Source organism: Helicoverpa armigera, chromosome 4 (assembly GCF_030705265.1).
Source record: "Helicoverpa armigera isolate CAAS_96S chromosome 4, ASM3070526v1, whole genome shotgun sequence".
Taxonomy (NCBI): domain Eukaryota; kingdom Metazoa; phylum Arthropoda; class Insecta; order Lepidoptera; family Noctuidae; genus Helicoverpa; species Helicoverpa armigera.
In genome coordinates, this window is record NC_087123.1 from 9,128,459 (window position 1) to 9,153,104 (window position 24,646).

Sequence of the window (24,646 nt, forward strand, 5' to 3'; positions counted from 1 at the left end):
CGAGCCGAACGTCCCAGATGTACCTGTCGATACTTAAATATCATAGACGGTTATGGTAGTTTTATGTGACCAAAAAAAGTTAAACAACTCCTATCTCATGATCTGTTTGAGTCAGTAACTAGAGGTTAGAATTCGAAGATTCCGTATAAAAAATAAGAGATCGTTAAAGAAATACTTTGCATGTTTTGTTTGAGATATGGACACACGTATTTTAGACGAGTTCCATTTTTAATGGCCTCGCAGTAGAGTTCATTTTGCGATATTTAAAATCGGTTCTAAGTTTTCAATGATATTTTATAACAATCTCTAACATTGACCTGTTAAACATTGTTTATCCGTATGATTTATATACTGTCTTACCATTAATGTTTTAAAGATTTGATTCATTTTTGTGTCTAAGTTAAATATCATTCTTCCCATTATCATAATTTTCACGTATGAGCGTAGGTACTATTTGGATTATGAAAGATATCATAAGTATGTACATTCTTAGTATTTAGGTACTTCTAGCAGCTAATTTATAGTCATAGCACTTATTTCGAAGACGAATTTAGATTTCGGAAATGTTGAAATCAGTAAACAAACCAGGTTCTTTTTCCAGTTATTTCCAGTTCCATCTTTTCAACAACGTAACCTACGACTGGCAGGTATCAACTTCGAAATTGACATTTACGACTATCCCATAAAGTGAACCCTCTAAAGCGTGAACACACATTATGTTTAATGAATCCATAACCCTTACCTTAGGACCATCCTCCTAAAATTAATTTATAATCATTATAACTTATCATAATTAAATATTGGTTTTGTAAGTGGCGAAGCGGCGGGGTGCTCCGGTGGCGCTACCGAAGTCCCCGGCCCCCAGGGGAGCACCCAGACAATCCCACGATACCAAAATATTCAAGAATGTCAGTTTTGAAAAAAAGGGATTTCTTTTGCCTCAAATTCCGAGCGGAAGTGAGCCAAAGATTTTTATCGTGATGTTTTAGATTTTTAGATATTATTGTTTTAATTATATTGGTTTTGGAAACAAAAGATGAATGAAATGGGGTCGTAAGACATCAGTCTCTAACTTTATGGTGACAAATAAAATGATAAGTTACTGGCATTTTACCTTAATAAAATACATAAGGAGCTTTCAGTACGTGGTCAGTTTTGTAGAACGGAGAAAACATTGTGTATTTCAGAATTTTAACATGAATTATGTCGAATAAAATAGGAAGGGTTTCAATTTACTACGAGCTATATATCAAAACTACATATTTATCAGAGACAAAAGTTCTTACACAAACAATAGTTTAAACAAACTTCCAAGAAGACCAGTCCATCAGTTGAAGCGCACAGACCATCACTCAAAGCTTTTCACTTATAATGATGTTAAAAATGTTACCTAACAGGCCATCTTGTCCACCCATTGTACTCAATAACAAATAAAGAATAAAAAAAACTTAAAAAATGACTCCCAATTTATTTGAAGTATAAAAAAGTCACATCTACCGTAACACCGTCCTGGGAGTTCTCTTACAGCCATCGTTCTTATATGATTCTTTTTTTTAAAGCTTGACATTTTGGGAGTCGGGTCACTTATTAAATTAGTCTTTGTATTTAAATTAACAATTAATTTATACGAATGAGTGCTTCTGAATTATTTTTTGACGTTTTCAAATGTAATGGAGTTAATGTGAAGTGATGTTTATTTTGTAAAGGGTACCATTTAGTTTTGTTCATGCAGCTAGCGATCCCGCTCTAGTTAGCGCGCTAGTTATCTCGCTTTATTCGGCATCAGGTAATGAACTTCAATATGTCTCATGATGACCAAACATCATGTTTTCTATAAAAAATCGCCTGAAAAAGAATGCTCTTCTTAAGTATGTTTATTCGTATAAAGTTTTCATAATTCCAGTTGAAAGATTTGTTACGATTGAAAATGATACTTCTTAATACGTGCAGTAGCAATATCGTTATCATTTAAAGTATTTTGTACTTTTTTGCTGTCGTCCACAATGAAAAACGTGTATATATATTTTCGTTAAAAGAAATATGGTTACCAATCACGCAACATTGGTGCAAGTGTTTTGTTTCGTGCGATAATTTTAAAAATTACTGTTCAGCAAATTGTTTTGGACGTCCAAAATGTAAGTGTGGTTACAGTCGTATTGTAGCAGGAAAATTCTATATTATTGATGATAGCCTTAGATGTATTTATTTACTAACAGACATGTTATTATAGGTCTTCATTAAGTACAATTCTTTATTGTAAGTTAAGCTACTTCAAATCAAAATTAGAATGGAACTTACACAACTGTTATTGATCATTGTTTAAAACCAAACTATGGATGAGAACTTTTCTCCCACGGGCAGGATGAGAGCCGCGACATGGGACCCACTTAAAAGTAACATACATTCCAAAAGCCATATTAAGTTTACTAAGCAACAATACTCAACACAATGGATGTTCTATCTAAAAATCGTGCGAGAACAATCCTCCATGCGCCCAACATACAGCCAGCTTCCCGGTAACAGTACTACATATATAAGTAACTGATGTCCAACATTAATCCTAATGTACCTATCTAAACGTCGTTTGATCTCCACAAAAATATTTCAATGCGTCCGATAAAAGGTGGAAAGAAAAAAGCCTGGTCGAATGTGGCACGACGGTCGTAAGGTACCGAGCACTTCTGGGAACTGGCGGTCACAGTCATATCACGAGCGTAAGGCGGCCCACTGTACCTTACGAATACCATTATCGATATTATTGGTCAATAAGGTTTCATTAAATTTTGTCGTAAATAGCGAAATTGTTATTTTATGCGGAAAGGAATAGCTAACTGGTTTGTAGCATTTTAATTGTTACGGCTATAGGTTCGGTTGCGTTTAGTACCGCCAGTTTCAACCTGGCGTAAAATAAAGTCTAGATTTTTTGTAGACAGTAGTGTTTTTTTGTGACTTATAAATAAAATGTGAATGATCGATAGAAAGAGTCAAGAGGCAGTGCTTTGTCCATCACTAAAGCCATAGAGGCGCAGGGGCACGACAGATGATCAGTCATGCGCGAGATGCTGCGCGATAAGCAAGCGGTAGCCGCTCATTAATCTACCCACTCCCCACTCTAACCCACCACTTTACCAATTAACCGGACACGACTGTACATAGGTATCTACGCTTCCAAGAAACAGATACAGTTATCCTAAAATATCTGACAGAACAACTAATATGTAATAGGACGAGCACAGTCAATGTGACAATATTACAAGATTTATGACACCTATTATGAGACTAATATTTCATATGACATATTCGATAGTTGTGGACAAAAAATTGTGCTACTTGAATTCAACTTGACTTATCTTTAGCGCTTACAAAAAGTTTGCAAATTAATTTTATAAATACAGTGACTAAAGAATGGGCAATAAATATAGAATGATTTAAATATCAAAGCGAGCTTTACTATAAATCTGAATCCAAAATTAAAATACTGACAATAATAATATATTTACACAGTCAGTGTCGAATATTTTATAGAGTCATAAACGTGTGTCATTCTCCTTCGTCACTTTCATTGTCCGAGTCAATAAAATTAAAATTATCGCCCATATTATGTAAAAAATGTTCCTAACGGAATAATTAATGTTCCAGAGCAGTTTAATGTAGCCGAAAAGTTTTTGACATAACTGAGTGAGAGCGTTCCTGAATAACAGTAATGAATTGAAGCCAACGCAATAGTTATTCGCTCAGGAAACATAAGGGTTCATAACGTTGGCAACTTACTGATATTGCCAAGTTTAAGTGGCCTACTTCATAATATGACTATGTTGGTGCATTACACGCGGACGCGGCGATTTTAATGTCGTTCGGTAGCAATAATAACGCGGGCGACGCTCCGGCAGTTACTGAAGAGAATTTATCAATCAAGTGGCGAGTTTACGACGAGTGTCGACTTAATGCCGGAGCAGTAAAACGCTGCGTTTGTTTAATGGAATTCATTCGGGGCATAATTGAAGGAGTAAGCGCTGCGGGCGGCCGCTGCCGAATTTGAACCTACAACTGTTTTATGCTCACCGTTGACTACCGAAGGTACGAATTCATATTTGCAAACATAATTAAATGCAAAATAACAGTGAGCGGAACTGGAAATTCAAATCCCTAACGTCGAAAAGGTTAAGTAATTTTCCTCACGCAGTTCTGGTGGCAGAAATACCTTGTAGATAATAATAATCAATACAATTTCTTTTAGAATTTATTATTTCTGTCATCCTCTTCAACATAAGCCTATCCAAGGATCAATTGATTTTGAGGTCTTCTAACAAAACAACAAATAAATAATAGTTTAAAAAAACTAAAAAACACGCTTTTTATAGAAAAACGAACTAAAAAATAGGAAATAAATTTTAATGAATTTAAATTAAGAAAACAGTGTTAAAAATTTCAATGAATATAAATTAATAATAGTGTGAATACAAAAAAAAAATATTTAAAAAAAAGCGTGGGGTGCATGGTGTCAATAGTTATAAATATTTTATTGACAGATATGAGTACAGTGATTTTCATTTCGATAATATCTTAAAAAGCACCCCACGCTTTTTTTAAATATTTTTTTTTTGTATTCACACTATTATTAATTTATATTCATTGAAATTTTTAACACTGTTTTCTTAATTTAAATTCATTAAAATTTATTTCCTATTTTTTAGTTCGTTTTTCTATAAAAAGCGTGTTTTTTAGTTTTTTTAAACTATTATTTATTTTCTACTTTTTAGTTTGTTTTCAAACTATTATTTGTTTTGTAGAATTAAAATTCTCTTTAGTATACAATTTGTCAATATTAGAGAAAACGGCTAAAGATAATTATTGGAAAATTAACATCGAGTCCTGCCTTATCGACTGTAGAGAAAAATTCTAGAAAATTTTAATTAATTTTCTTACCTTATCGACTATAGATGAAAATTATATAAATTAACAAAGATCATATTTTGCAAATTGAAAAGCCTAGAAGTCGGTGTCTAATGGATGTTACTAAGTTAATTTTGCCACCGACTTCTAGGCCGATGCACCTAAAATTAGTTTTTTTTTTGCTTTTTAGTGTTTTGGGAACTCGGTTTAATTTTTTTGTAAAAAGGTTATTTATTTAAAGCTTTTCAGTGATACGAATAGTTGTCACTATCCATACACACATCCATACAAGTGGGAAGTTCTCATCAATACAAAGAATATAAGTCCAAACGAGCTATTTTACATATTCAGTTGTCGAGTTCCCTTGACTTTCTCTGGTCTCCATCATCAGGTCAGCTCCAAACCTTCACTGTTGCATAGGTCTTGTCAATACGAATAATTTAAGCCCAAACACGAGGTAGTTTACATATTCAGTTGTCGAGTTCCCTCCATTTTCTCTGGTCTCCATCATCAGGTCAGCTCCAAACCTTCACTGTTGCAAAGGTCTTGTCAATACAAATAATTTAAGCCCAAACACGAGGTAGTTTACATATTCAGTTGTCGAGTTCCCTCGACCCTCTCTGGTCTCCATCATCAGGTTAGCTCCAAATCTTCACAGTTGAATAGTGCTTTTAGGCGTACACCTAAGTGTCAAGTTTTCAACCTATGTATGCCTACAAGTTTTGAAGGTTGCCCTCGATTTCTCAGGGTTTCCATCATCAGATCCTGACCTGATGAATATGGGACCAACTGGCAGCTATTCCAAGTCGAACCAAAAAAAGAATCACGTAAATCGGTCTATAAACCTCGGAGTAATCGATGTGTATGTGTAACCTCCTCCTTTTTGGGAAGTCGGTTAAAATGGAATAATTTTATCAAATTAGTGTATTGTCATCGGTCCTCAATAAATCTACAAAGTTTGAACGAAATCTGGCCGTTTAAAGTGGGTCAAAATCGCGCCCAAAGAAGTCGGTTACAAACAAACATACAAACATACAAACATACAAACCTACAAACATACAAACATACAGGTGAAGCTAATAAAAAGCGTGTAACAACACTCCAATCTACCTCATTTAGGTACAAATTGCACATACGTATTTCCATTACCTTTAGAATGTCACAGCATGTACTTATATGTGACATCGAATAGACACATAGCGCTCAAAAGATCTTGAACCCGTATTAACCTAGGAAGAAGCTCATTGACAAGTCTTCGTTTGTAATGCTTTCACGGACAAACGAAGAAACAGCTTAAATGCCTGTTACAGAAGTTTCCCTCGGGATACAGGTAAACCTAGGAGCAACAGCCAGTAATAAAACAAGGCAACAAAGAACAAGTTGTCAAATGATTGATACAAAACTGCGTAGAACAGGATTCAGTGTAAAAATAGATGAAATAACTTGTCTAGGTATTCCTGTTGTTTAGCGCTCCCATGTAGCGTGCGCAGGAGTCCTATCCATCATCCCCACTCAGATTAAATGCAGTGGAATGGAATCTTATTATCTGTTTATGCAGTTGTGCACCTGACGTGGGATACGCGTGCATAGTTGCGCTTTTGAGTAAAGTATCCTTCTGCGTTATCTCAGTAGCTATAACTAGCTATATGATACTTACTGAGTTTCTGTTATCAAGGAAAACAAGAAAATGCTTTTTTCTCAAAGATGTGATAAACGGCTTATGTCTTTTTTTAAAGCTTTTAAGCTACAGAGCAAATAAACTTTGGGACAGGTTATTACAACAACCCCAACCAACATTCAGGATGCATTTTCAGGCATGCCTGAAGTTTTACCGAATAGGAAACAAAACTTTTGAATAAGTGTTGTTCTTAAAGTACTTTAACCTCAAGTTAAAAAGCTCAAAAACAAACAGAAGCATTTCGAAAAATTTAATACGAGGATTTTATCTCCTAATGTGCGACATCCTTATCAATCAACTTGTAAGGATCACCAATTAACACACGATACTTTTCATTTAACATCACGATAATTAAAAATAAAAACGGCTGCAACAAAACTAATATCCAAATTAATACATACCTCATATTAATAAATACAGGTCGGAGTGGTCACATCTACTTAATTTAGACGATTTACCGTATTTCGGATAGCGTCGGGTACCTTCGGCCGATTCTCGGAAGTCGTAAACGCTCGGCATGGCTGCGCGGGCGCATTTGTAGGTACATATCATCCAGCTTTCTACGTATATGTCGTTGGATGTTGGCGTTTCGGTCGTTTACCCGAAAATCCGGATGAAAAAATATAAATAATGGTTTGATTTGGTAAATAAGTGGCTGGATGTGGGTGTCTCGCTTCCAAGAAGTCAGGAATGGTGCAATTTAGAATTATGTGGTTTACTCCAGTTGACGGCACAGGTGTCAACTGAAATATACTGGAACATTAAAATTAACACAATATTGGGCAACATTATTTTCTCTCTTTGAGAACAACTAAGTTGCAGTCTCTATAAAAGACCCGCTTTGACACAAAATGTAATTATTATTTTTAAATGGAGTTGCTAGTCCATCCAGTAATTTCTAAGTTTAATCTGACACATGCAGCGGTACGCAGTCGGAAACTTTGTAATGCAGATGATCAATTTCCATCAATCAATTGTTAACTTCACTTCACCATAAATAGACGAACACCGCGCTTTTAATTCCGCAATTACCATGAAAATATGGAAAATGTATTAGCGGAAAGTCTGATCTTTATAGCAGTTAATTTATTGGCTATTAATAGTGTAGATCTAGTTCTTGCATAGTAACTTCTACTGGCCATGAAGGTATTCTGCTGATCTAAATAATAACTGGATCTACGTGAGCAGTGTCTTAGAGCGCCCGCTTAGCATCACAATGGAGGGAAAGAAAATAATTGTTTTTCCTAGTACTTAGTTATTGTAACTTAGAAGCGCATATTGATAAGTTCTTAGATCTGTGTTGCTATTACGTTTAGATATCTGCTAGTTCATGCCGTTTTGTGTCGTTGTCTGCAACTTTACTAAATATATTTTTTTAAAGAAATTAGGTCTACCTACTCAGTATTTTTGCTGAAAAAAAAATATTCTCATACTTTCAGGCCTTTTAGCTACTATTTAGGCGAATGACTAGAACGTCAGAATAAGAGATTTATAGATACTTAATATTGTTCAAATTCCTAGGACTAAGTACTTTATTAAAATCAACTCATTTTCTTAAAAAAGGAAATACAGAAACGCAAAATTTGAGTACACAAATGCTGAAGGAAAGGTGACATTAACAACCGCAATAAATCCCGTCGTTATTTCCCAAAATGTCGAAATCAAGTAATGGTTGGTCGCATTCCTTCGTTTTGTAAGTATACGAGAGTTATGTTTTATTCATAAGCCACTATAATGTACGTCGCAAATGTTTCTGCAATGTCCTACAACTAGGTATTGTAAATAAATATTGTGATGGGGAAATAAAGCTTTATGTAAAACTACAAGCTTTAAGCAGTGCTTATTGTGCCTCTACTAAATTTTTTTTAAGAGCTTCTTAAAATCAGTTTAAAAGATAATTAAAAAGCTAGCGAAATAAAAGCAAGGAAACAGGAAACACAAACGACAAAATATCAAATAATATTTAGCAGCTACTCAGATGAACTAGAATTCCGCTTTCTACATGAAACTGAAGTCATATTAACGGAGTATCATATTGCTCGCCCAAAAGCTTCCCATACAAGAGCATCCATTCAAATAAACGACGTCAGAAATCAGAGTGAACGCGCAGCTTATGGCCCACTCCATTTCCATGTCATTAAGCGGAGCGAGTGTCGAACCGACTGCTTATTAATATCATGTAGCGGTCAAAAGTTAATCGGCTTCAAGTCGCTCGTATCGCCCACGAAGATTCATCACAATCGTCATTATTCACACACAAATTATGTAATTTCAATAAATGGAGCTTATTGAATAGTGATGAGCGTCGGTAGGCCTCGCCCGGACCCCTGGAGAGAGCCTGCATCCAACGAACTATCTCTTCCCACGAAGTTCAGAACACCACACAATCCATTACACGTTCTAAACCGCCTTTTATAAAATCTCGCAGAAGATAACGAGCAATGCATGATAATCATACGTGTTTATGTGGCTGGGACAATTTCAGTGGTAGAATATTCTCCCAATAAGCACTTAGATCCTCATTGTCTAAAATAAATGTATTTTGTTTGGATAAATCGTGCGAGAGGCGCGGAGGTCGCGACGAGTGTTAATGAATCTGAACTTTATAACGAATGGGAACAACAAATATACATAGGTACATAGACACATGTGTTCTGTACCTACTTAAATTTGTTATTGGTATTGAAAGTGTTGAATCAAATATTTGATTGATAAATAAAGTGAAAAAAAAATCAATGGCTTAAGACCCCGCCATAGTTAGAATGTTGTCTCGAAAAAGAGCCATGTATGTTTAGCAAAAATCAGTTGGTTCCTATGTCCTATGCTTAGGTAACATTGATGTTTAATCCATAAAGTTAATGTTAACGCTCTTAAAAGGATTAAAAATCCATGATTCTCTTGAAATCATTCATTCATGTTTTAAATGGGTAGATAACCACATTGGCACCAACATTAACGCATATCTACAAAACTAATTCTAAAGCGAACACACGTATGTAATTTATCATATCTGCTTAAGAAAGCAGTTCAATAATAAAGCGTTAAGTACTAAGCGACTCCACACGTCTATAATTGATTTATAGGCAAATATTAAATCTGTTCTCGCCAGGCCTCTCATGACTAATGACCGAGCCCAACACTGTTTAAGGTTTTGTTTTTCTCCCATTAATTCATCTCATGCGCACTTGTCAGTTGATTGACGCACTATTTTGTGCACAATGGGACATGTGAACTTGTTATAAGGCAGCATAGAAATAGATATTAATATTCTTGAGAAACGAGTTATGATGGTTCAAAATTGCAATCATGCTTTGAGAGAATGTATCGTCAACCTTGCGCAAGGTTTTACACAACTCTACCCGCGAAGAATGCAGTTTAAACATCGGTATAATTAATTTGGATGCGAGCATATCAATCACATGTGTATGGTGAATATAAAATGTCAACAAAACGTCGGAGCGCAAGAGCATCACACTTATCAAAACAATACAAAACGCGGGATGTAGTCGATAATGATCGCGGCCACGACAACCCTCTAACTCCATTTTTTGTGGGTTGACATCGCGCTAATAATACTCATGAGAAAAATGCGCGCCGGACCCCCGTCATCTTCCTTTTGTTTTTAATTTCTACCTCAGTGGCACCGATTTAATTGGGCTCAACTCGAGCGAGCGCACCTTCGTATTTCACCTCGGCTCGCTTCATTTGAATATTTAAAGCATTTCGGGTCCCCGCCGTATTATTTTGTTTATTTACACAATATTTATATATTTATTTCAGTGCCGGCGTCATTTATTCGGTGACGTGACTTACCGATGTCGCGTCCTTCCCAGTATCGACATAGTTAACGCGGTGAATTCTCTCGCGTTCCATTTAAAAGTTTGGAGTTCTTTCTTTGGTTTGTCTTTTTGTCCGAGCGCGTCGCTGCCGCGTGTGGCGAGCGCTGCTCTTCGTTGTTTTCTCGCCAGCCCTTATCTTCGACAAGATTGCTCGTTTTTAAATGAAGTTATATCGTCCCGATTGAACACCGAACCACGGAGGCGAGGCGAATTTTTAATTAGTTTCCGAAGATAGAGAATTTTAAGGAGGAATGCGGGAGCCGTGTTGGCAGTGCGCGCGGATATCTTAATTGAGACGAACGTACCGTTTCGAACACCGAGTGGCGATTTGTTTAATACTACAAGATTAATTATGAATTAAAGACTTAAATCGACGTCCGTGCAGCGGTGTACGCTAACTGAATGTGCCGGTATTCGCTAATGAAGAGAATTAATGAACGCCATTTTTCGTAGTGCCATATTGAAGGATCGCGTGTACGCCGCTGCGCAGCCCTGTCACGTCACTGCTATGCGATTATTTCATTAGCGATGATACTTGTAGCAAAAAGAATATGACTCACATTAACTCTACGTGTTCGTAAATTACACTCTGACAATGTTATTAATATGTATTTAAAATAAATGAATTGAAATGCTCAAACAAATAAATGGGAAATATTACTGGGCAGGCACCAGAGCTACTACATTGAAGCCGATATTATCCGGTTCCCGTTCGATGAATTGACGGCACACCTTCGCGGCATCCTCTAGAAGACGTTCTGGAGTGGTAGCGCCATGGTTTATAGGGAAAGACTTGCGTCCATCCAACTCGAACAAGTGCCCATCCTTATGGATGAAAGTAACAAAATGATTGTTGACAGTTTCCTCGACTTCTGTGCCTGGCTCGTTTCCCGTGCGGACTATATCTCTATAGGCGTTCAAAATTGCAGCGGAATTCTCCAGGAGTGCCCCTTTAGCGGTCGCATCGAGGTCCTTGGCTTCCTTGATGTAATTTTTCAAAAGTCCGTCGTTTAGTTCAATGTCATGAATGTTATTGGCGACGCTGTGCACTAAGGCTATAGTTCCACACACATTGCTAAGAACTTGCTTCAAATGGAACACATCTTTGGGAGCCTGGAGGCCTTTGGTTTGAATGTCATTCTCCTGGTCACGGCGATGCTTTTCGTAGGCGTCGGAGAGTGGAAACAACAAGACTACGGCGAGCACAGGCCGTGGGACCCAGTTGAGGGCATCGTCTTCTAAACCTATCACGTCAACCATCCGCCATTTTTCAGACACACCCAACTTTTCCAAGTACTTGTTCATTGTCTCGGGGTTGGATTCCATAGGCAGAGCTACAGCCATGATGGATTATTTTCTTATTCAATTAATGAAGCAAAGAACAAAATTAAAGAATTCTAGTGAATTAAATCTCGCAGATACGTGACGTTTCGTATGACACTTTACAATTTTTCTTTTACCGAAGAACGTAAGAGTTTTTACTTAATTATGTGTTGTACCGTGAAAAAAGTTTAGTAATTTAATTTCATGAATGTGTGTGGTGTTCATAATGAAAACAAACTGGCAAAGTAAAAGATAGCTAACTGCAAATATTTGTAACATCCCTATTAACGGTGTTCTAGGCCACATTAACATACAATTTATACCGCATTAAAGGCCCACTTTGCCACAACGTAAGACAAAAAACTTCCCTACGTTACTTATCAAGTGTATAATTAAGTGACCATTGTATTTAATAAGACTAATAGTTGGCAGGCCTGGTTGTTAATACAACACTTTATAGGTACCATAGCGGTAAGAGTAGGTACTTATAGGTACTTGATTCAACTATCGCGTTGGTATCAGCTCGAAGATATTATTGGCATAAATGTGTTATCATAATTAATTGGTACAAAAAAGCAGGTGTCTCTGAAGCTTCGTTTATTCACTTTACATGGCATACATAATTTTTAATACATTTAAGCAATTTATGTCGCAATTAATGTAATGGACAATTGACATGAGCATTAAAAATTCTAATTATATTCTCTTTTTATTCAACTGCGTGATGGTTAATTGGATTTCAGTTTTTAGGTTTTAATCATATATTATGAGAATATTATTGATGTATTCAGTGGGGGATCTTTGCTAAGAATACATTCGCAACTTCTTAGGCAATATTTTCCAAGAATGAGAAATGACATCGCAATGTTTTAATTAATTGTATTTAGCATTCATTAGTATAAATATATCATTGAATGTTTTTTTGTAAGCGTGTCCAGTAAGACGGCAAAAAAGATGTGGATATTAAATCTAATATAAAGCCCGTTAATAGTAGGATCTACTGGGAGCCTTCAGCATCCTACTTTTTAACAGGTAAGTAAGTATTGAAACTCATTGTCTCGAACCTTCTTACTTACCTAAATAGGAGATAAAAACAATTTTCTCCTTTTGACGAACGATCAAGATCCAATTAAAGTTTTGGATTTATTTTCGTTAAATTAACAATAAAATATGCATAAATTATCTTCAAGCTATATTCAATACTAACCATTTATATAGGCTTATGCGTAACTATATAACTTATCGCCTTTATTACGGGCATCGGAGCACAATGCAGAGGTTTCGCAAGAAGGTTGCATCAGCTGCGTATTCGCAATGTGAGCTCTCAATGGATGATGTAAGGCGTCTTCCCCCTCATTAAGGTGTCGAATATTGTCAAACATAGCGCGCGTCCATTAAGGGCAAGAGTGGGCGTGGCTGTTGAGAAGTTATCGGTTCGGATGTACGTGAGATTAGTGTGGTAGCGATGGGTCTTAAGATAAACAGTTATTTTTTACTATATTTTTGGAGATAATTTGGATAAAGTAGCACATTGATCCTTGCGATGTAAATTAAACAGATTCTTTGTTATTCATTGAACATTTTTTGTGTTTTCTGATAGACTAGGTTAGTGCTTTTTGATTACAATTTGCACAGACAGATAAATCTAAAGTTTTATTTGTGACAGAACTTGGAACAAAAGTTGGCACTTTCATTGGAATGCGACGCGACCTGGTGCCAACTTGTCTATTTCTAAGTATTGATTAGTAAGGCAGATTACTTGGCACTCGCGTTACCGAAATTAAGTCAATAGGCACAGGATACAATGCCTCTGACCAGGATAAATGGAAACAAGTAACTGTACCTATCTGTATAACATTATCTTCTTGTATCATACACCATGATCCCTGACCATTGGAACAAAAAAAGCTTCAGACGTTTACCTACAATGAAACAACATTATTAAATCCGCAGTATATGTCCTGTCCAAGTCCAATATTGAACGCTTAAGACTTGTTGTTTTCATAAACCATCAAAAACTTAAGACATCTGAATTTAACTGCGCATTGCAAATACCTCGATTAGTTATTATTTTTATTGTTTGAATTACTCACCAAATATTCTTTGACGCTGTCACAAGCGACATATCTTCGGACACATCTGCGGTCATCACCCGTGTATACCCGTGCTCGTGGTCGGGCGACGTTCGAACTGACTACCTTCAATTACTGGCCTAAGAGCGCTTATTATTTAGAAATTCAATCGATAAATACAATAATCGTTTCGCATGACAACGCGTTAGCCCGCGGCGGCGCGCGGTCCACTTTCAGTTTTGTTAGAACTTAATTAGCTATAGAAACAGGATTATAAGCTTATTATTTATGAACGATATTATAATTCATTCTCCTATTACTACTAGTATCAATATGACTGTTTAATTTATTGGTAAGGGAACTTCGTAAATGAAAGTCACTGTTCATGCATCCAACTAAATATTTATTTCTGCCATTTACATATAAACTGATGATAAATGGCTACGTTTCATCACTAGTCAGCGCCCTCAATTCAACTACGCTTTGTACTGAACAATTTCATTTGGCGAGCTATCCACCTAACACTATTCAATGTATTCAATTTATTTTTCAATTCACAAACAGTACAATCGTTTAATACAATATTTAAAACATAATAAATACCAATGCGTATGTAATATTAAATTATTTATAAAAATAGCTGAAGAAATTTTTGGTACGGTTATAATTAGTTACGCTAAAATTATTTTTAAATACGAATCGTCTAAACTACTGAGAAATATTATAACGTTAACATAAAGGAATACAATAATCACACATAACCATACAATAACTAGTTGAATATCAGTCGAAAATCATTCAGCTTAGGTAACTCAATACTTGTTGTACATAATTAGTTAATAGAAACATTAAAATGCTCAAAAACTTCTATCGGAGTACGTTTCACCGCCCCGAGATTATTTTCCTTGGAATAATTTTATATAAGTCTGGTCAATTAGGTTTGAAAATAAATATGTCAAGGCGGTGAAACGAATCCTTACGTGTATATGATAAAAATGTATAAAATTAACTCAAGAGTTACATTGGTAAGAACAAACGCTGCGGTATAATAATTATAGTCGTATGAAGTCTGTGTAAGTGTTCAAGAGCCATCAACTTTGCCATCTTCTTCACCGATGTTCCAATAAAAGCATATCAAAGTAAACATTCACTTAGAGTTTTTGTGCGTTCAGACAGAAAATAGGTATCTAACGTTTTATATGAAAATGCAAGAATAGGCCATTGATATTGTAATGCGCTATAAAATATTGTATAGAAAAAAGTAGGCTTATACTCGTATAGTTCTAGGACTTACATTAATATTCCAACATCGCTCTGTTACTCACTTCATCCAAGCCTACACGATGGCGTCGAGTTGATGGCTCCTAAAAACCGTCAAGTATACAACAGTAATAATATAGTCATAAAAACTAGATAATACATAATAGTAAAATATAAAATATGGAACAATACATGTTACGATTACAGACGAGTAAACACATTAACAGATGTAAAGAGTTTATGAAATTGTTCGTTGGAAATGTAAACCTTAACACCTAGAACTTAAGAGCTATAGTTAAAAAATCTAACGTGTTAATGTATGAAAAATATCACTTGACAATCGGAAAGACTTTTTAAATTGGAGTAAAAAGTTGGATTAGTTTCACATTGTGTACTTATATTATTTGGTATATTTATTGCATTGCTTTTTGTGATTAAAATATAAATTATTAATGCACTGTGGAAGTTAATATTCATTCACATATGAAAATCGAATTTTATTAGTTTCACATACTATCAAATTTCGAAAACAAGAGATCAAAATATTTAAAGCGTTATATTTAGAGTGTATTATAAATCTCAAAAGACAATTTGGTACAAATATAAAAAAGACTTAATATTTTTTTAATTCATAAGTGAGAAGTTGATATTATAAAGTCTGTAATATGAAAATGTTTCAAAATTCATCAAAAAACGATACAAAGAGTAGGTAAATAAAAATTGCACCATAGATTAGGGAGTTTACAGAAACTTTATGAAGGACATTACAAAAAGCGTACTCAACCTTTGGGTACATATTTCCAAAATATGAGAACATCGGGAATCTCTACATTTCGGATTATAGTTTGAAATCGTTTAATTCATTTTCCTGTGAACGACAGCACAGCAGAAAATACTCTTTTCTAATTTTCATATTTTTTTCACAAAGACGGACTCCACAAAATTAGCTACATAGATCTTGAGCAAAAGAATATATATAGTCTAAATTGATTAATATATTTTTTAAGACTAAAAAGACTTCTAAATAGCATACATACAAATTTAAATAGAAAACATAAAGTCCAAAACGACTTGTAACTTTTTTGTTGATGTTTCATTACAATATTATGCAAAAGCAATACTGTTGATAGCTAATAAGGGCTATATTTAATAGCTCAAATAAAATTTATAAAAAATAATACGAATTTAATTGTAATGCTATACTTACAATTAATGTCAATTTATAAAAAGGTTGCCCAATTAATACTTTTTAGGAATCATAATGAAATAAAATCACGTATATAAAATATTGACGCCATAACCATTCAAACAAATATTATACTTAGCTAATATGTATTGTTAATAAAATATTATATAAAATTGGAGAGAATATGTGTGAATTATTTTCAATTCTTATGCACTTTCGTGTTCTTACCAGATTAGATAAAAATAAAAACTGTTTTTCTCAGTCCATTATATTAGTGAGTGAATTGTAACTGTGAGAAAATTAACATTATGTATATCACTGTTATATGGCCCCGACACATAAAACTAAATGCAATTTGTGCCAAAAACAAAATAAAAAATATAATCTGATTAATCACATAAAATTAAATCTAATAATTTTATTCCATTCAAGGAATGATATGCATAATATATATTTTATTAAAATAAAAAAATCTTCTACCATAAGTAAACTATGTAACGCCTTTTTGAATAAAATGAGCAAGAGGACGAACGACTCCTTGCTATGAACATTAAAGCAGGCGTTATTTCATTAATATGACAGCAATTCGAGTTTTTAAACGCACATAATATGTTGATTATAAATACGATTTAATTTTTTTTATGACGGACAAGATATAATTCACAAATCATATTTCTATACTATGAGACAGCAATTTCAACCTCCAAATTGCTTCTGCCTTGTCAACCGTGTATGACGCTTAGAACGAGCCCTTATTTCAATTGAAGAACTTTATCTCCGGTATGATTTTCAAATAAATATAATTACTCATAATTAATATTTTTCTCTTCGAATATACAAATGACGGAGTCCCAAAGTTATACCTTACAACTACTAATCTTACTTTTGAATGTTATCGACAATGTGTGTGTGTGCATTGTCTTCTCCTGGTTTCATGAGTACAATTTTTTCAGGAAATCATAATTTTTCAAGCTACTTCAAATTCTCAACAACGACAGTTAATAACTTGGCTGATAATGCACCTTGTATTGACAGCAAAGAAAGCGTTGTGTTCATTCATAATATTGAAATAAAAAATTGCGAGAAGCCATTTTTGATCTTATATTCCGTTGTTTGGTGCTGACATCGGTTTAAAAAATTGCAACAGCCAATCAAATCATGACATTCGGAATTTGAAACGGGACATGATTTTCTGTGGTTTACAAAATAGGAGCTTACAAGTAGGACTGGAGGCTAATTACCGAAGTGCAAATTACGTTTCTGAATACACTGCCAACAAGATGTTAAAACACTCATTTTATTAATTTCGTGGTAAATACATTTTTTCCGTTTCAAATCTTTCCGTACAATGCACCTCTTTAGTAGTCTTTCAGTAAGACCTAGAAGCTTCAATGTTACAACTCTTAATTAATGCGCCTTGATAGTTGTCTCCAGTGCGACCTAGAAGCTTCTATGTTACAACTCTTACTTCGTTTAACAATGTGACTCGCCGTTCTCGTGGTGTCCCGAGTCGAAGGAGCTGAGATGTCCGAGCCCTTTGGGAGGGATTGGGGGAGGTTTCTCACCCTCGTCGACGCGAAGAGGTTCGGACATCATTGAGATTATTTCCTCGTAGCGCAGTGAGTCTACTGTTAGGTCGAGATCTGGTGAAGAAATTGATGATGTAGAACTTTATGACGGTGTTATTTTATTTGATTGTATAAATATAATTTTATATTTCTCACTACATAGTATAAAATAAAGCCACTTTCTCTGTATTATACATAGGGAGTACGCTCAAACAGCATCAAAATTCGGATTTTGATGCGATTTTTTAATAGATAGACTGATTGAAGAAGAAGGTTTGTATGTATAATAACATCTATTTAATAGTGGAGAAATACTTAATTGTAGTATTGCACCGTGTGGGTTTTTCATTACGAAAATTTGCTTATGGTATAAATGTAATTGGTTGATAGTAAAACAACAACAACAACAACAACTTAATCTATATATCTGGGACGTTAATTTCTATTTGCTTTATATTCACATTGTGTTTTCTTTATTTCTCACTTTGTAAATATCTAACTAAATAAATGTTTTGTCTATTTATCTAGCTATAGTGTACATACCTTTATGCAGATGCGAGTGTTCGTCAGCGTTGCCATACGCGTGGTCGACGCTGACGCCCGAGTCCCGCGCGTCGTCGGGCGCGTCGCCTGAGCGGGCGCGACGAGGGATCGCCGGCGGCGCCTCGATCCACGAACGCTTGTCGCCTGGGAGTAATGGTCGATTATAAATTCGTGAGGTGAGGGAATGTTATGAATAAGGGTTAGTTACGCCAGATAGCTATAACGATAACCTAACCCCAAGCGGACGTCAAATTAAAGCCTACACATCATCATCCTCATCCTCCGAGCCTTTTTCCCAACTATGCTGGGGTCGGCTTTTATTAAAGCCTATACATAAGGCCATATATTATAACTACATGGTGCAACCCACCCTAAGTGATCTGAGATTAAATTAATATGTATTAGCGGATCCGACATGCTTCAAAGCGGTCCCGAAAAAGTTACTTTACATAAGTGATTAAAATATAGCGTATAAACTGATGTCTTATTTATTTATTTCCTCTTTCTCAGAAACCGAAAGCGGCCAATAATTGATGAAAATATCGTTTAGAATAATTAGCAGACACAAAATATTTCTTTAATACACATTCATATCCAAGATTTAAATGTACCTGAAACTCTTGGTGGCAGTGGAGGTGCGTCTCCTGGCTCGCTCCATGAAGCGCGGCTGTGTCGACACTGCTCTACCAGGTCACCATCGATCGAATCGCTGGAAATAAGTAATAGAATTAATGATTTGTAAATACAAAATAACCTAGCTGAAACTGACTTACCTTCCCAAATCCAGTTACCTTGACCTAGACAACCCCACGGTAGGATTGGTTATAAAACTTTCTAGCTTCTAACTACCCATAACAACTGCCAAAGATGTTCATATGACAACTGAAACCGACCAATTTAACGTGCCTTTCGAAACTGGGAAGAACTTGATAAGATGATTACCCATCCGCGGTACAATTTTCAACCTTATGTTCGATTGACCGTCGCTGTTATTACTTCGCTAGAGCATTCTCAGATTATTGAGAATTGTTCTATGCAGAGTATAGTATTATTTTTTCAAGAGAGTACGTCAACTTACCGGTACTTCTCTAGCGGAGGTCTCGTCGGACTCCTAGGGTCTCCGGACTTGGGTCTGATAGGCAGCGGCGGTGCAGACTTGATCATAGAGTTATCTTCAATGCAGTCTCTGTTGTCGCTTATAGGTAGGCTGCTTGACATAATGCTTTGTTGCTCCATTGCGTCTTCCATTGATAGCTGCGTGGAAAAATAAAGTAATATTAGTTACTAGGTGCTTTATTAAATAAAATTCAAATTGATTTTAGCTAAGGAAAATTCGAGCACAGGCATCTCGAAACCGAGACCGTCTTCGAGCTCGTAAAAGCTGCATGCGGCCTTCAAGAGCTTCCGTAGTTTTAATGTAATTCAATGTAAAAATCATAATTCTATTATTTTATGTAACACCTGCTATAAGTACGGTAGACTGCACATCAGTGGTAACTGTCATGCACCTTAAATCAATAGAAATAAGTATGATTTTCCTATAAAACTGTTACCACTGACCTGACGTTGACTATACCATATTTAATTTAATAGCTTAGCTACAATCACAATACTTTAACCATTAGTGTTCAACTAAATAAGGTTTCTGAACACTACTAGATGGCGCCACTTACCGGTTTATCATATAGATGTCCGTCATCATAGTAGTTATCACTTTGTTGAATACTTTGAGATCGTTTGTCCAACGCTGGGACGGGTGGCAGTGGAGTGCTGTAAATAACATAAAGTGTAAGTAATGTTACCAAAAGAATAAGTACATAATGTATTAATGAACAGGTTGCGTAAAGGTTATATTTCAGTTGTACTTACTTTACAATACTTTCTGATAGTTGACGGCGGGCTCGAGCCAATCCTGGTCCCAAGTTCTGTCTTAGCTGATTGAATCGTTCTACAAGACGTCTGGAAAAAAAATATATAATTTTATTGCAACGTTGTGAACTGGAGAATTACAATCAAATATCAGTATTTTCGTAGCCTAGAATTTGGCAAAAACCCAATGGTTTTGTGATGACCAATGGTTACCAACTCATCAGTATTTACTGGCCACTGAAAACATGTTATTTCGATTAGCCTTAAAATTGGCATTTCACACTGCAGACATCTTTCAGCTTGTAAACATCTATCACAACTCACCTATGCAAAGGCCAATCTCCCATGTAGCGACAAGCCAGCATCCACAACAGCCAATTGCGAGGACACTAATCTCCTCAGCTTGGCCGCAGCAGCTGCCTCTCTCGGCGTCGCATTTCTTGCTAACTTATTGCTAAACTTATATCTACCTTATTTCACAACTCACCTATGCAACGGTTTAACATCTTCAGGGGCCAATCTCCCATGTAGCGACAACCCAGCATCCACAACAGCCAATTGCGAGGACACTAATCTCCTCAGCTTGGCCGCAGCAGCTGCCTCTCTCGGCGTCGCATTTCTTGCTAACTTATTGCTAAACTTATATCTACCTTATTTCACAACTCACCTATGCAACGGTTTAACATCTTCAGGGGCCAATCTCCCATGTAGCGACAACCCAGCATCCACAACAGCCAATTGCGAGGACACTAATCTCCTCAACTTAGCCGCCGCAGCTGCCTCTCTCGGCGTAGCATTTCTCGCGAACTCTGCCGTCATGAACGCTTGTTCGTACTTCGTGATCCCGCCTTGAACGTTCGCGTCGATAGTACCTTGTAACCGCATAGAGAATGGATTTATGTTTAAGGTAGGGTCGGCTGTGTATTGGGAGATGAGGCTGCGGAGTTCCCGTTCGGTTGATTCCATTGTTTCGCAGGCGTACTGTAAGTAAAGATTTTGAGATAAATTGTAAAGACATAAGAGTGAACTAAAACTAATGCTCATCTCAATACTCGAACCTTTTTTACATTTTATGTTATAGAATTTAAAAAAGGCTTATGTTTAACTGATCACCAGATATAGTAACAAACAGCAGACAAAAATAGTAAATGATCACCAAAATGAAACTCGCATTTTAATGTAAAACTATCACCAAAGTTTTAACACTTTGCTATCCTATTTAAGTGAAATGACTCCAAAATAAATCATGCGTAAGCCAAAAATAGTAAATGATCACCAAAATTAAACCACCATTTTAAAGTAAGATTATAACCAAAGTTTTTAAATTCTGCTATCCTATTTAAGCAAAATGAGTCCCAAAAGTAGTAAATGATCACCAAAAGTAGTAAATGATCATCAAAAAAGTTTTTACATCTTCTTCTAAACTGACTCCAAAAAAATAAGTTCGGCCTGATAAAATAAATGTAATAACATTATGGGGACCCTTTTCCTGCACTAGCGTGGAAAATTGTCTATTGCATGCCTCTAAACAATGCGATAAGAGTGTATTGAGAAACACATTCTTCTTCTTCTTTCTCCTGCCCTGTTCCCAATTTTACTTGGCGTCGGCGCAATATGTCATTTTCTTCCATTTTCCCCTGTCAATCGTCATACTGACAATCACGCATGCATTGCAAGCCGGACACATAACTTAATATGGCATCATAATACTTTATTTGGTAATAAGCCTACATTTTATGGCAATCACAATGACTTATTTAGGCAAAAATAATACATTAATTTGGTCGTCAAGAGTTGGTGATCATTTACTAAATTTGGTGGTCGAATACAATTTAAAGTGAAGTCGTGACTAAAATAGCTGGTACTATTACATTTTTAGACTTTATTTTTCTGGTGTTCAGTAGATATTTCTGGTTGCAAAACTTAGGGTATCAAAGCATTTTATGGTGGTCATTATATTTGTTCCCTTTAAAAAATATGAACCCTGTAGGACACAGATAGAGAATTTAATAAAAAAAATGTACAATAAAAGTTGAATAATTAAAAATAAATAATATATAGTAAAGTAGCATTTAGAACACTTACTTCGACCGGTGGTATTTCTTCAACAGATCTGGATATAACTTCGGACCATCTCAGAATGCCTGGCAACGTGTTCTCTGTCACTAACGTCGTTCTTTCTATCCAGAGGCTCTGAAAATTACGAAACACGAAAACGTAAGATTTAAACGGGTATTAGTTTTCTGAAAACAACAGTTTACTTTTAAACTTGAACGTGAAAATTCATAGTAGACTGTGCCAAAGTTTACCTATTTAATTTATGTAATTCATTTTAGGTCCAAAATCCCAATTTTTTTTTTTATTTCACATAGGCCTATAAAAGCTCTTTCGAAACGTCAACCTATTGCTCGGTTCCAAAGAGTTGGTCTCATGGAGAAGAACCGGCAAGAAACTCCATGGACACTCTTTTTAAAAGAAAATAAAATTAATTACAATAGTTTTCTATCTATTCCTGAGAACGTTACAAACATCAGTTTTTTATTGTAACAACACTGTATACTATGATTTTGATGTCAATTTATCTAGAAGGTTGTCAATTACCTTAAATTCATTATCCTTATCAATGGGCGGTTTCTGTAGCGGCCTATCACATAGGAAGGTGTCGACGTCATTGCATGCGTAGAATCGCTTCACTTGTTCCGGAGTGCCGGCGGGCCACTGACGACGGGACGCCACTGGCTTCACGTTGCAGATCTGTATGTCTGTATGTGGGCAGTGTTAGTAGATTGTTAAATAAGAGTTGAACCTACGGAGTATTTATAGAAGATACTGACATATTACTGGGAAGTTGATTTCGTCACTTTTTTTAACGCAAGAACACCATGGGGTGAAGAATCTAATAAGCCTTATTTGAATAAATGATTTTTATTTCTATCGGGCCTGAAAGCTTGACTATGCTATTCGAGTCCTATTGATAACTTGCCCGCCAAAAAACTTTGCTTCTCTGAATCACTAATATATTATTTGACGCCTTGCGCAATATGCACATTTATGTTTTCTTCATACACTTGGATTAGCATAACCTTACTAACAGCCTGCTTTAACCAAGCAAAACTACTCAACGACAACTGTATGTGCCTTTAACCACTTTATAACATGTGATGCCATCATATAAACTCACATTGGCCATCATTAGCGATAATGGAGTCATCAGGCGGGGTGTTACGCATCAATATATGCGCCGCCACATACTCAGCCTGAAGACGCTGCGTGAACGCGCCGATACGCTCGTAGTCGTGCCCGCGGTATACGAACTGTTTGTTCTGGAAATAAACATGAATAATATAAGCATTTACATGAAGAAAAAAAATAATATGTAAACAACACCCTGACCGAGCTGTGAAGGTATTGTTAGATATCTGATTCTGATTAAATGAGAAACACGTTGGTGAGAATTTCAACAAACGAACTTAAAAAATAATAATAATCAGAAACTTGGCATAATGAAGAGCAGCCCACAAGGAAATGCTTCTTGATTCTACTTTACAGATACAATATGTATAGTTTAGGGTATTAAGCAAATTTTTCCTACCGACGCATTATTTATCATACAAACAAATATTCTTCTTTAATTTAAAAGCCCAGCTCTTGTCGGTGCAGCTCCTTTCATTCAAATAAACTAATCTACTATTCTACTATTAAAATATATAGACAGGATACAAGTAAAACTCACCCTAACAAACAGCGGACATCCTTTTCCGTAAAACCCGACTCTAAAGTACTCGGGCTCAGGTCTGAGTTGTTCCATAACAGAGTCTAGGAAGGTGGCGTGAGTACGCAAGCAGTGTGCTAGACGAGGGTAGTCGCATAGCTTCACTTCGTAGTGTTGCTAGCTCTTTTAATAGACCTTTTTAAAATAATAACACTAATAATGCTATAAAACTCACCCTAACAAACAGCGGACATCCTTTTCCATAAAACCCGACTCTAAAGTACTCGGGCTCAGGTCTGAGTTGTTCCATCACAGAGTCTAGGAAGGTCGCGTGAGTACGTAAGCAGTGTGCTAGCCGAGGGTAGTCGCATAGCTTTACTTCGTATAGCGTTGCAAGCTCTTTGAGTAGGGGCAGGCCTTTTTCCCAGCACTGGAATAAAAAGGAAAAGAAAAATTAATTAAAAAAAATAGTTGAAAATGAATTTGTTAAAGTACAAGTTGTTTCACTAGCCTTCCAATAGAACTACTTCCCGTATTCAGAAATAGTCCGTTTCCTCTCTCAGACTATATAAACAAAAAATATTTATTTTAAATAGGTTTAATAGGTTTCGGTTTTAGCGGTGGATTCCAAAACTCGTCGAGGACAGGTAACGCGCCGAGTAAATTACCTCAAAGGTGGGGTAGAACTGTGTGCATGTCATGT

The 24,646-nt window shown here is 35.8% G+C and overlaps 2 protein-coding genes across 3 annotated transcripts in view; both read right to left on the bottom strand.

Moving 5' to 3' along the window:
* Positions 1-11,000: 11,000 nt before the first annotated feature.
* On the bottom strand, positions 11,001-11,862 carry LOC110374839 (ubiquitin carboxyl-terminal hydrolase). The gene has a single exon (XM_021332733.3). The coding sequence runs from the start codon at positions 11,752-11,754 to the stop codon at positions 11,068-11,070; it is 687 nt and encodes a 228-aa protein (XP_021188408.1). The 5' UTR covers positions 11,755-11,862; the 3' UTR covers positions 11,001-11,067.
* A 2,325-nt stretch (positions 11,863-14,187) lies between these two features.
* Spg (sponge) overlaps positions 14,188-24,646 on the bottom strand; it is a 61,534-nt gene continuing 51,075 nt past the window's right edge. Inside the window, exons 25-35 of one of the 2 annotated variants that reach the window (XM_064034202.1) lie at positions 24,179-24,373; positions 23,413-23,554; positions 22,833-22,993; positions 22,317-22,424; positions 20,899-21,212; positions 20,232-20,321; positions 20,036-20,132; positions 19,441-19,616; positions 18,974-19,071; positions 18,363-18,506; positions 14,188-17,894 (exon numbers count right to left, since the gene is read on the bottom strand). In XM_064034202.1, coding sequence (XP_063890272.1) covers positions 17,725-17,894; positions 18,363-18,506; positions 18,974-19,071; positions 19,441-19,616; positions 20,036-20,132; positions 20,232-20,321; positions 20,899-21,212; positions 22,317-22,424; positions 22,833-22,993; positions 23,413-23,554; positions 24,179-24,373 — 1,695 coding nt within the window. In that variant the 3' untranslated portion in view covers positions 14,188-17,724. Of the gene's footprint in view, positions 17,895-18,362; positions 18,507-18,973; positions 19,072-19,440; positions 19,617-20,035; positions 20,133-20,231; positions 20,322-20,874; positions 21,213-22,316; positions 22,425-22,832; positions 22,994-23,412; positions 23,555-24,178; positions 24,374-24,646 lie in introns of those variants that run through there. The other variant, XM_064034201.1, reaches the window with a different exon arrangement.

Coding starts and splice junctions, on each gene's coding strand:
- LOC110374839 (XM_021332733.3), bottom strand. CDS start 11,754: ATGGCTGTAGCTCTGCCTATGGAATCCAACCCCGAGACAATGAACAAG.